General features: G+C 37.8%; 1 protein-coding gene and 1 non-coding gene across 3 annotated transcripts; one reads left to right on the top strand and one right to left on the bottom strand.

Annotated features, from left to right (window-relative positions):
* Nucleotides 1–9,411, bottom strand: LOC18440687 (ATP-dependent RNA helicase). 2 transcript variants are annotated; one of them, XM_088849101.1, is made up of 2 exons: nucleotides 9,095–9,411; nucleotides 1–221 (listed from the first exon to the last, which is right to left on the bottom strand). In XM_088849101.1, the coding sequence occupies exon 1, from the start codon at nucleotides 9,385–9,387 to the stop codon at nucleotides 9,118–9,120; it is 270 nt and encodes an 89-aa protein (XP_088705227.1). In that variant the 5' UTR covers nucleotides 9,388–9,411; the 3' UTR covers nucleotides 1–221; nucleotides 9,095–9,117. The 2 variants fall into 2 exon arrangements, with proteins under 2 accessions (XP_088705227.1, XP_088705235.1); XM_088849109.1 differs by having other exon boundaries at nucleotides 9,110–9,411.
* A 3,113-nt stretch (nucleotides 9,412–12,524) lies between these two features.
* On the top strand, nucleotides 12,525–12,630 carry LOC148783953 (U6 spliceosomal RNA). The gene has a single exon (XR_016047812.1). It is a non-coding gene; the product is annotated as a U6 spliceosomal RNA (small nuclear RNA).

The raw sequence follows: 12,630 nt of genomic DNA, 5'->3' as shown, positions 1-12,630 counted from the left end.
TTTGGGTTCAAATACCCCATCAAAACAAATTGTATATAGCAACAATGAGTCACTTGTATCTCTACAAAGCCAGAGAAACAGAACGAATAAGTCAAAAGACACGAACGTTTATTTCAACAAGTTTCTCATACGCATGAGAAAATAAGTTCCTCACACCATCCAAGATTCCAGAAAGTGCATACGACCTCAATCCACCACATGCACATCTTGCACCAGCTTACCTGCAAAAGAAATGAATTGTGTAAGCTTCAATTAATTGCATCAAACACACAGCAAATCTCTCTCTCTCTCTCTCTCTCTCGCCATTCAATTAGTTGCATTAGCATGCACTTTCTCTCTTTCATATATTTTATGAAATCACCACCAATGGCACCATGCAGATGCACTAGTGCTGCCAAATGTATAGACAAACAAAAGAAACAAGATAATAGATATTAGCAAATTTAGTACAATGTCTTCTCATCAGTCATCACAGATTTTTCAAGCTAGAAATGAATTCACCAGTTTATGAAAAATTAAAGGTCACGAGTACAAAACTTTCAAAACTATCGATTCCAAGATTGACAAAGGCATTAAAAAGGCTAGGATTCCATCAAGCCAATGTTGGTGAACCCATAATATGATAAAATACCAGCTGAACTGATATATATTACCTTATAGGTGTAAAATTATAAATGCAGGAAGCATGCCCCACCAAAAAGTTCCTCTCCAAGGGAGAAAGAAGAGGACATTTTACTTGGGGATCATCAACTATGCACCACCTTGGGACAAATTGGTGGCATAAGTACTAGTGTTTGTGTTATAAAATAGAGAGCAAACATGGGTCACTCCCACCATTCATACGAGTTACATGTATATTGCAACTAAGGCATTGGTCAAATCATCTGCCACTAATCTTCAGATAAGATGAACTAAGAGCCACTATAGACAAACCTCATAGTAGGAACATCTCGAAAACTCAGACACTTTTACTTGAGAGAAGAGAAAAAGGTTTTTCTTTGTTTTAAGCGCAGGCAGAAAATTGGGATTTACTGCTCTTAAGCAGGAGCAGACCACTTTCTCCTTTTCATGAAACAGGCCACATGGCTTGCTAGTCTGTTATAAAATGATCCTAAATGAAGAGAAAATCTTCCACTATATGCTTTGTGAGTTTCAATGAGAAATACACTTGAACGATACATTGATTTTAATGTTCAAATGTTTACTGATTGCGTTACTACCAGAACCTAAGATACCCAAAGATACTGTAGATGTCATGGCACATTAGATTGCTTCAATACATCAACATGCTACAACATCTCCTCTCTTGGCCAATGAACAATAATCTACCATATAAAGATGAAACACACTGGTACAACCCCACTCATTTAGGCATCTTTCCCAGTCAACAATAGCGTGAGTAGTGATCATTGTGTGCAAATCACTCGAATCCACAAGCCTTCTCTAGTTGTATCTTATGTATCAAGTGTGGTTTCCATGGATGGGTCCTGGATGTAGAAGTCAACTTAACCAATGGAAAAGCTGATGTCTCATCTAGTAATGCTAAATAGATAAGACACTGAAATAGGATATCCAATTTTGGGGGGGTAAAAATGTCATGGGAATACAAGCTGCCACCTCCCATCCCGTTTCCTGTAGTCACCCAAGAAATATTTCAAAGCTACCACTCTGCTACATACTTTATACCATCCACTCTTCATTTATCACAGATTCATTGATAATGTCTCGTTGAATACTTGAAGTGCATTGTTCTAGTGCCCAAACCCCATTTATAGTGGAGATAAGAAAGGATCGTGTCAATCAAATGTAAAGAAATTTATAATCATCCAAATGGTTTTGAAAATGACTTCACCGGCCATTGTGATGCACTTTAGAAAATCCAATTGCACACTATTTACTACGTCCAACCCCATCATAGAGATTTTAAGTACAAACAATGCAACTTGCACATATGCTAAGAAAAGCCTAGGTATTTTTGCCTACTCACCAAAGAAATATTAATCCCCTCCAATTGAGGCATCTCACATACTTTCTATAACTAGAACCAAGGTATCAAAAAACACGAGGCGGCCAGCCTGGCGCCCAGCGCCTAGGCTGGCACCCAGATCCTCGGGCGCCCTGTAGTGGAAAATCATTCATTTTTAGCCTTGTAGTGGAGAATCATAGCATTTTTTAAAATATTTGCTATCCTAATGTACATATATGCATATATTTGTGTCAAATTTTGTAATTTATTTCATTTCGCAACATACGTTTTACTTTGGGGGTTCAAAAATAAACCCCATAACTTTTTTATACAAACTTGGGCGTTAAAATGACACATTTTGCCCTTTTGGGAAAATTTAAAAAGCACTTTCCTCCTGACTTCACTGGGCGCCCACCCAGACCTAAGCGCTGGGCGGGTGCCCAGGTGGCCTAGGAGGGCGCCCAGGTTGGCGCCCGCCCAGGTAAAAACGCCCATTTCAAGCGCCTTTTCATGAGGCGTGCGGTTTTCTGTTAAAAAACGCCTAGGCGAGCGCCCAATGTATGCAACCGTTTTTTTAAACAATGACTAGAACCCATGTTAACCTTCTTGGGTTCACTATTACCAATAGTATTCACAAACAATAAGATGGATGGCATGCATTTGGCATCAACAACACTGAACAATTATCCCCATAGAAAGAGAGAGAGAGAGAGAGAGGCAAGGGCTGACATTCATCCAAAAGACCTTTCTTTACATTGACCCACTGGAACTGGGATTATCTTAAATTGACATGTTACCCGAGAAACTCACATACCCCATCCAGTATAAGTTATAAAATAGAAAACATCTACTTCCCTAATGGAAACACATGTAACGAGAAAAATATCATCCATCTACTACCGAAGACTGGTCTCCCTGCACCTCTTTTGTATCCAAAAAGGTTTGACTTGATATGAGGTTTGGATACACATGTAACATCATCCATTTGACTCGGTATACAATTAAAAAGGTTTGACCTTCCTGGTATTTTTTCCCAATGTAAAGAAAGGCATTTGATATTTTTCCCAATCTAGTAGATCCCAACCAGAATTGATAATTTTTCTTGTTACATGGTAGAGAGGAGCTCATTGTACCATTTTCAAACTTGATCTGGTTGCCTTGTCAATCTCTCCAAATAGCTTGCCTTCTTCATTGATCTTCCTACTTGAGGATTGGAATGATAAATGGAGCATCCATGATCATGGGAAGTGGACCAAGGGGGTAGAGCTCCATCGCCGCAATCCCACTCCGGTGATTCTAGAGTGGGAGCAAGGAGGGATTGTGAATGCCAACAAAAAAGGATTGAGATCTCCGATGAAGGGGGATCGCGAGATCCCTATTGTAAAGGGAATGAGCTCCTCTTCAATAAGGGATTGTGATACCATTGGAGATGGGAGCGCGATCCATGTCTCATGGGATCTCCATCCCAATTTGATAGGATCAATATCCCTGGGGGGTAGGAACCTGTTCCTCTTCTATAGGAGCTTTCCCTTCTACTAGAGGGGGTATGAAGAGAACATAGTTTTATATATAATTCGATTGATAGAGCAAACAGTATGTATTGGCATGGTCATTTGATTTAGGTACATCATGCATCATATGTTGATATGAACAAAGCCAATCTTTTATCTGCATTTTTCAGCGATGCATGAATGTAGACATAGGAAAAATGCAAACAAATACCTACATGTATTGCATTTACAGATTCCATAATCAATTCATGCATATCCTGTGTTGGTGAATAATTCATTTTTGTTTTCAGTATGTAATATGGTTTATTTAGCCCAAGTCTAGATATCTCATCCCACTTAATGACTACAACTGAATATTTCATGTAGGAAATGCCATTGCTGTTACTAGCCCTCTATTCTTTGTATACACAAGCCAAAGACTTTGAGGGCCTGTAGCAATTGCTTATCTTTTCTCGCCAAAAATAATTCAAAATAAAGTTTCCTTATACCGTAGAAGTAAGGCACACCTCCAACTTTTTGCTTGGACATGTAGTTCCAGTGTCAGAAACCTTCTGATGGGTTGAATATCTATTTTCATCCCTAGTTATAAAATTTAAAATCCCAAAATGGTACAAATCAAGTAAATCTATAAACACTTGAAAATCTTGAGATAGAAAGTCCAAATAATTGTTACAAGATGCATTATTTTTAGGACTTCAAATTCTTTTTTCTTCATATCTATACATCTCGAGGTCGAGATGACCAGTAGGAGGGTTTTACAACATCGAAACATACTCTTTTAGAGGATTTTTGAGGTGCACCTTACTTTAATAGTACGAAGTTGACACCATAGATAAACTTTTTCCTTCATGTAAATCTAACTAGATCCAGAAGCAATTGGAAAATAATAAGGCAATTGATTGGTCTATAACCAAATTAATATCTAGGCATTCTTTGTGTTGAAGCTGCACCTAGGCGATTCTTGGTGGGCCATTGCTTGGTGTAGGTATAGGAGCCATGGATGCCCCCCAAGTGTTTTGAAAAGAGATTTGTATAACCTCAAGTATGCACCACATTGTCACCCGCATTTACCTAAATATTCTCCCAATAACTAAACTAAATATTACAAAATCTTACCTGGATCTGCAATTGAAATTGGATTTGACCCTTTCCTTTGTTTGTAAGGCTAACGTACTATGAATGATTCAATCATAGGGATTTCTTGTACATATATGTTTGTTTGTACATAGATTGTATTTATCACAATAACAACACTTGTGGTAAGAGGAAGAAATTATGCTCGGATCTATTTGTGAAACATTAGAGTAAATGAGAAACATACCTAATTTAGTTTAGAAAGGCTGATGGAAAAAAGGAGAATGAATGATTAGGGAATAAACCATGCCTTTCTTTAATTGAGGATAGAGGGACTTGAACCCTCACGAATTATAAAGTCGGTAGATTTTCTTCTTACTACAAATTGCATTGTTGCCGAGACTGACATGTACAAGGGACTCTATCTTTATTCTATTCTCGTCTGATCAATCGTTTCTTCAAATCATCTATCATACTTTAGAGTGAATAATTTGATCGATGAATATCTCTTCCTTCAACTTGGGATCGATTCACAATAATTTTGAAATGTGTAATATAAAGGATCTGGGTCATAATTAATCTTTGAATATTTGTTGTGTCAAGAGTTTTGCATGTACGAATCCCTATCTACACGACGAATCTCTATCTACATGAAACCGATCCTCCTTGACTGCACAAGAATATGTGGAGCTGAGCATGTTTGGAAGTACGCCATGAAGACTTGTGCCACCATGACTGCCCACCACCTGGTATGGCAATTACACCAGCCCACATGCCACTATCAATGGCTGCCTACATGGCTCATTAAGGGGATGCTAAGGATCTGGTCAATGCACTCCATGGATCATTACAACCATGCATGTCAATTCAAGGTCATTACATAGATCTTAATGCCCGCCCAGGCCCACTACACGTGCAGTCACCCTCTCTCACATGGCATGGGGTTGTTCGGCTGTTACACCAGCCCCAAGTCTGTGCAGCTATGCATAATGCATTTTCAATTCAAACTCCACTCTTTGCCATTATGGTCAACACACCATCCCAGCCAAGTGTACGGTCACCAACGACTGGCACATGAAGCATGCCTATGTCACACAAGCTCAGGCTTCTCGTGGTTCGACCAACTAAGTCTCAACTAGTTGATCTCATTGGTCCACCTAGTCCCACCGACTTAGCCTTATGTCTGCACCATCCAACCCAATGCCTTGCACCAAGGACTTTGTCGCTTTCTCAGATATGCAAGCACGTATGTGCACCACGTCGCACCAACCTCACCAAAGCTAGGCTAAATCACCATGTGCTTCCAAGGTAGGCCACTCCAAAGATAGGGAGTTTTACCATGACTCGATCCGAGACTCCCACTCTCGCTCCCAACAACCATGTAAGCATCAACCTTTGTAATCATCTTAGCTTCCTCACACAGTTCCACATGTACCAGTCCCCTCTATCATCTCCCACATGGATTCAAAAAGATAACCATGAAACCATGCCGCCAAGATCCTTGCCTTCTAAACTAGGCATTATCCTATGGACATATCTGAACAGCTTCTTTCCATAAATCTCTTGCAAGGTAAACCAGGATTCTTACTCAAGAGTCAGATTCCAAGAGTCCACAGTCTCCAACATTGATTAGAATATTCATTCCCAATAACTATTGTACTCAAAATTGCTCCAAGTATGTGAAGCTGCATTTTGTAACCTTTATGAGCATTTTGACCCCCCCTTTTTGTGAATAGCATCAGCCGAAGCTGCATTTTGTAACCTTTATGAGTATTTTGACTCCCCCCTCTTTGTGAAAATTCTCAGCCACATAGCCCCAAACCTTATCAAATTATATGTTTCTTCTTTGTCACCCTTAATCTAAAAATTTACATTTTCTTCGCAGGTGATCCGTGATCCAAGTCCCCTAGCTCAACTCACTTCAATGGGTTCAACTCTTTCAGTATCCGGTGCCTAGAAGTCTTTTCTTCCATCTCTTAATGTGTCTCTTGCAAAATACAACTTCTTACAGACTGAAAAAAACATGCTATCACACCAAATGAGGATCAACACTATTTCCAACTAGAATTAGGCATTCCAACAACATCAAAACAATAGTGCATGGCAAAGGATGCCTTTATACCTTCTTGTTACTGAACAATTTGTGATCCAAATATACTTCAGCCATGTGATCAGGCTAGTCATGAAATAAGAGGAGTCAATCAAGCTTGAATTGATTAATCTCCATGGAGGACCATACGATATCATCCCTGTGGGATTAAACAACCCAAACTTAACAACAAACTAACACAATTTTGCTATAATGATTGTTATATCATAATAAAATTTAATTGTATCACAATTATCAAAGGAAATATAACCATATCCAAATCCCATCCACCAGTTCCATTAGCACCACCCTACTCCCCAAGCTCCTCCCAAAAATCATCTCTTTATTTTGCTCCCAAAGGCCATTAAACACTAATTACAAGTTAAAACCCACTTTGGCAAATGCAAAACTTCCATCAAGAGTCGTCTTGACAATCCTTGGAACATTATGAGTGAAAAAAATAAGCTATAACCTCGATTCACAAACCAAATAAGATGCATCAGGAGGAAAAATAAACTATAACCTCAAATCACAAACCAAATAAGATCCCCGCACATGAACCCATAGCACCACAAGGACCAGAAAAGTGTCAACCTCCATCATCAACCACAAAGATCATTTTATGGCACCTTTCAAGATAACTCAAAGCACTATGATTAAGGAGGAAATCGGGCACACATACCATTGTTTTAAAATGCGGCCGCATCGCCGCATATGCGGGTGCATAATACGTTATGCGCCCTAGACGGCATCAGATAGGAGCGCATGTGCACCACATCCCTCTGCATATGCGGCCCCATAGCTTGTGGGTGAAAACAATGCCCACGAGCATGGTATTTTAGCGCATGTGCACCACATCCCACCGCATACCCCATAGCTTGTGGGCGAAAATAATGCCCACGAGCATGGTATTTTGGTCACACCCCCCCCCCCCCCCCCCCCGCCTCCCCAAGTGTGGAGGGAGGGTTTTGCGGGGGTATTAAACCCCCCTCTAAACACAAAAAACAGCCACGACAACCACATTTGTGACTGTTTTGGCTCAAAGATAAAACAATTGGGGGAGATATTTTTTTTTATTGCAATTGTTGATTTGCTTTCGGTGTTGGTTGGGTTGTCCATTGGGATTAGCTTGGGCTTTGTTTGGAAGAAGTTTGAGCATAGATTCATCATATCGAGGGTTTCAAGGGCCGAGTTTGCAATTGCGATTATGGTTTTTGGATGTTTAAGAATTATGATAATATAATGTTTTCTATAGAGCTACTTTCAAGTTTCCAGTTTCTAAGGTCTTGTAACATGGGATTCAGAGTCTCCGAACAGCTGATAATATTGGTTTTAATGAATAAATTAAATACCTAGTATCACATAAATCACCTACATATTTTTTTCGGGCATTACCTTTTTTTTGAGATTTTTTAGAATTTTTTATATTTATTGACCACATCGAGGTGATGCACCCTCATCTAGACCACATCCCACATTTTAGAACACTGATGACATACTCCAAGGTGGGAAGCCATTCTTTCAATCCAATGACAGGTAAGCATTGCATACGTCAAAGTTATAAAAATAGCACATGGCCAGAGCAGGCAACATAGCCATTAGGAAGAAATTAAATTTTTTAAAATGCATGAATAAAGGTAAAATGGATAATTCTATATCACATCTCAGATATGCTAATCCAAGTCTCCTATGTTAAAAAGGAAATTAATTAAATTACAAATAGAACTTCTAGCATAAAATGCCCGCTAGGTAATTACCGTGGTAGAGAGTAGATCAGGGGTCATTTTCCAGAATCTCTCTGAAAGTTAAAACAGGATTATCTCAGAGTACACAAAGTGCAAACCTACTCTACCCTCGATTATTTTTATCAATAACAATAACGTATAATCGTGCATCTAGTCTCAAACATTTTAACCCTAATGTCAAAGTTTTTGTTTCTTGAGATAATTGTCTGAAAGCATTAATGTAGAACAATTATTAACTTCAATAGTTTTTTAATAGATAGGTCCGAAGATTTACTTTGATGCTGGAGAAAAGAAGAACATAAGATGGGATACAAAAGATAACAAAGATTTCCATTCCCCGTCACCATTTAGAACTTCAATCCTATGCATATGAACATGAAATAATCTCCAATCCTACACTCCAATTCAATATAATTTACATGTAAACCAGAACAAAATAAAAAATCAACTAGTCACAATAAATTCAATAAGAAATGGGGATCTAGAAATACCCAATCCAAATAAACCACAACAGACTAAAACATCTCAAATGGCAATAGCCCACTCCAATAGACGTACACAACAAGAAATGGCCTCCAAAATCACACATCAATCCAACATAATCAACAGATAAACCAGGCAAAAATGACAATAATGCAACAAAATGCAAATTACAATAAAATCATAGTAAATAAACTATAACAAACTCAAACAAAGGAAGAAAACGAACCGAAAATTAACACACCCAATCGATCAACGATCATGCTTGCCATGCTGTTGCTGGTGCTCGAGATGGCGACGCTCTTCAGGCAAGGCAACAAGGTAAGAAAATATCATTCCACCAAAGCAGACATGGTAGAGAGGATCGATGGAGCTGGTCATTATATACTTCCTATGGTAATTGTCCATGCCTCTGCTTATGGCCTGTTTCACATAATCAATGGAGAGCATGGGCTTCAAATGGGCAGGAAGCTCCTTCACCTTTAGGCCCTTGATCTCGTTGTAGAATTTCCTCACAGCCATTGAAACCCTAATTTCCCCTCCACTGACACCCAAATCCTGATTTTGCCTCTGAAACCCTAACCCCGATGATTCGCTTGTCAGTGTTGATCAAAGGAACGAGAAAAAAGAATGGCGGGTGGATTTCAGGATTGAAAACAGCATCATATTTGGAGGGCATAACGGCAATATATTATTTTTCTTCCTTATTTTTTGGAAGACATTGGGCGGACAGTAACAGCCTTAGCCCTTCTCTTTGGCCGTCCCACCAGAAAAAAAAAAAAAAAAAAAGCAAAAACAAAAAGAAAGGTCTAATAAAATATTTTTGAGTTTGTATTTTTGTAAAAAACTTAATATCAGAATTGTATCTCTAACATCATTTATATTTGGTACAATTGTAAAACCACGGAATCTTAAAGTGCGTCACAAAGTTTGAGAAAAAAAATTTGAGACTATTATTCTCATAGTTCAAGAATAGAAATTGGAAAATTGTTGCATGCTGGCTAGACCGCATTTCTACATATGCGGTTTAGGGTAAAACATCCATTTTAAAGATGGATGTATTTAGGCATTTCATCTAAAAACAATGAAAACAAAAAATCCAAATGTTTTCTTACTATAATTATTATTTTTAGTTTTTAAATTTTATTTATTTTTTCATATTCATATTATAATTATTTTTTAAAAAATTTTAAATTTATTTATTTATTCATATTCATAATCTACACGTTAGAGATTACATTGTCCTTAAAAATTAAGTCTTAAAATCCATTTCAAAAATAAATTATTAAGAGGCCGGCATTTCTACATATGCAGGCTTGGCTGCCTAAAAACCAGATCTATAGAAATTTGAACTTAAAACTTTAGTGTTCCAACCGTCAACAACTAACCACTCGAGTCCAAACATAATTCTTACCTTTTTGGGACTTAGATTAGTCAAAGGTACACTATTAGCAGATGGATTTTACATAATAATAACTAAGAGTAATTATGATCTCTTTGTACTAACAACAACTAGTATTATTGTATTCAACAATTTTATAGGACAAAAAAGTTTTGAAGTACTTTTTACATTAAAAAAATAAGAGAGAACATGTACTAATCGAATGGAAAAAGTTTATATAAGATTTACATCTTAAATTGTAGAATTAAGGTGCACCTAATCAATCCATTGGAGAAGGCTATTTTGCCGTTGGATACTATCTAATTGATCATCTCGACAACAAGATGTACAGATACGAGAAAAAAAAAAAAAAAAAAAAAACAATAACAAAGAAGAAGAGATTTCAAGTTCTAAAAATAGTTTATCATATAACACATTATCTGGACCATTCATTTTCAAGATTTTCATGTGTCTATAGATATACTTGATTTGAATCAATTTTGGAGTTTTAAACTTTATAATTAGAGATGAAAATATATTCTCCAACCATCCTAAAAAATTTCGAGACCAAAATTGCATCTTATGATAAAGTTTAGAGGTGTGCCTTACTTTGATTGTTTAAAGTTGCAACTTTATGCAAACCGAATGTTGTTGGATCAAGGCCCTAAAAATATTTATTTAACTCAAATTTTGTAGATGCTTCATCATACGGTTGTATGACCAACTTAGAAAGAATTATTGAGTTCCGAATATGCAAGATCCAGTTGCCCATCAAATGAATGACCTACACTGATCGAGTTCAAAACCAATTTCATAAAATTTCTTATTATCTCCTTGATCTTTTTCATTAGGGCTATGAGGATGCGTACGCTGAACTTGGGCAAACAAATGGTCATGAAGCCCCAAAATTTTGGGGGATCATTGTAGTTGATAGCCTCAGGGCAGATTAATAAGGGTGGCAACAGACCCAGACCCGGACCCAACCCAAGACCCAAGGAGTAAACCCGATCTGTGTCCAGGAATGGGTTTAAAATTTGGACTTGACAGGTCAAGTCCGTGTCCAAATCTTAGAGCTAGACACTATTTGAGTCCAAATCCAGTAAATATTTTACGGGTCTGGGTCCTATATCATTTTATCTGTCCAAGTTTGGACCCGGAATTGGACCCAATCATCCTTGTTGCCACCCCTAGGATTATAAAATACTTACCCTTTAGCTTTTGTAAATAAGAAAATATATTCCCATTATGCCCCTTAAGGATGGTGTAGAAGGGATTTGTAAAAATTTGTTTGGTGTCAATATACTTCAGCCAATCGATAGTATAATGTGATACATGGGCCAAAGCAACAAATTTTTAATAGGGTTATCGCCGTCCATTCGGTTTTGAGAGCTGGAATATGAAATAGTAACATATATGGTAGGTCCACTCTCAAACTATCACCTTTGAAAGACTCGTGGACATGCTATTTTATAAGTTACATTCTCGTCACTAAAGGCTATGGGCATGCTATTTTACCTACCAAAAAGTATACAATGAGATATTTGGTACAAGATGGTCACAATTAATTTTAAGCATTGGATGTGAAAGTAGGTGGCTGCATTTATTTCATTGACCAAGCTCAAAGTTCAAAACGAATTTTTTTGAAATTTGGGAGACACCCAAGCTATCAATTTTCACATTTAATGGTTATAAATAATTGCGACATCTTTATACTAAAGGTAAATAGTCTCATTCTATACAATCCCTTGCTATTCCTAGGGTGGCTAGCAGGCTAGGTTGGTTGGGGCCTTAGAGGGCTAGCCTATCCCAGATTGGACTAAATGAGACCTAGCCTTTCTCAAATTGAACTAAATGAGACCTAGCCTAAACCCAACCTTCCTCTTGGGCTAGTTGTCTCAGAACATCTGTTCATGGGTCCAAGCCAAGCTGGGCCATAAAATTGGGACCTGAACGGCTCAACTTGCCTGTTGTCAACGTAGGAAGAAGGAGCATAGGAAATATTTTCTCGTCAATGTAGGAAGAAGGAGCATAGAAAATATTCTTCTTAACACCACCAAAACCACACACATGCTAATTGCTTAGTGGTCAGTGTGGTGGTATCCCAACTTGATGCAAAGGGTCCCATTCTTAACAGTTAACACATCAACAATTAAAAAAGTGTCATGTAGACACTAGTTCCCAAGCACCACTAGTACGAATACAAGTCAAACCTCGAGCCATAAACCCTCACCTAGCCCAGCCTATCCAATTCATACAAATTCACCTAGCCCAGCCTATCCAATTCATACAAATTGACATCTGTTAAATTGGAACGATACAAAAAAGATTAGCATGGCCCCTATGAAAGTCAGACAATCACACAACAATAAATGATCCAGACTCTT

Source organism: Amborella trichopoda, chromosome 1 (genome assembly GCF_054954075.1).
Source record: "Amborella trichopoda isolate Santa Cruz 75 chromosome 1, AtrichopodaSantaCruz75HAP2 v2.0, whole genome shotgun sequence".
Classification (NCBI taxonomy): domain Eukaryota; kingdom Viridiplantae; phylum Streptophyta; class Magnoliopsida; order Amborellales; family Amborellaceae; genus Amborella; species Amborella trichopoda.
The sequence above is the reverse complement of the archived record's forward strand: the minus strand, read 5'-3'. Positions and strand labels throughout refer to the sequence as shown.

What these genes read in the sequence shown, in the direction of transcription:
- LOC18440687 (XM_088849101.1), bottom strand. Translation starts at nt 9,387, where the DNA reads ATGGCTGTGAGGAAATTCTACAACGAGATCAAGGGCCTAAAGGTGAAG.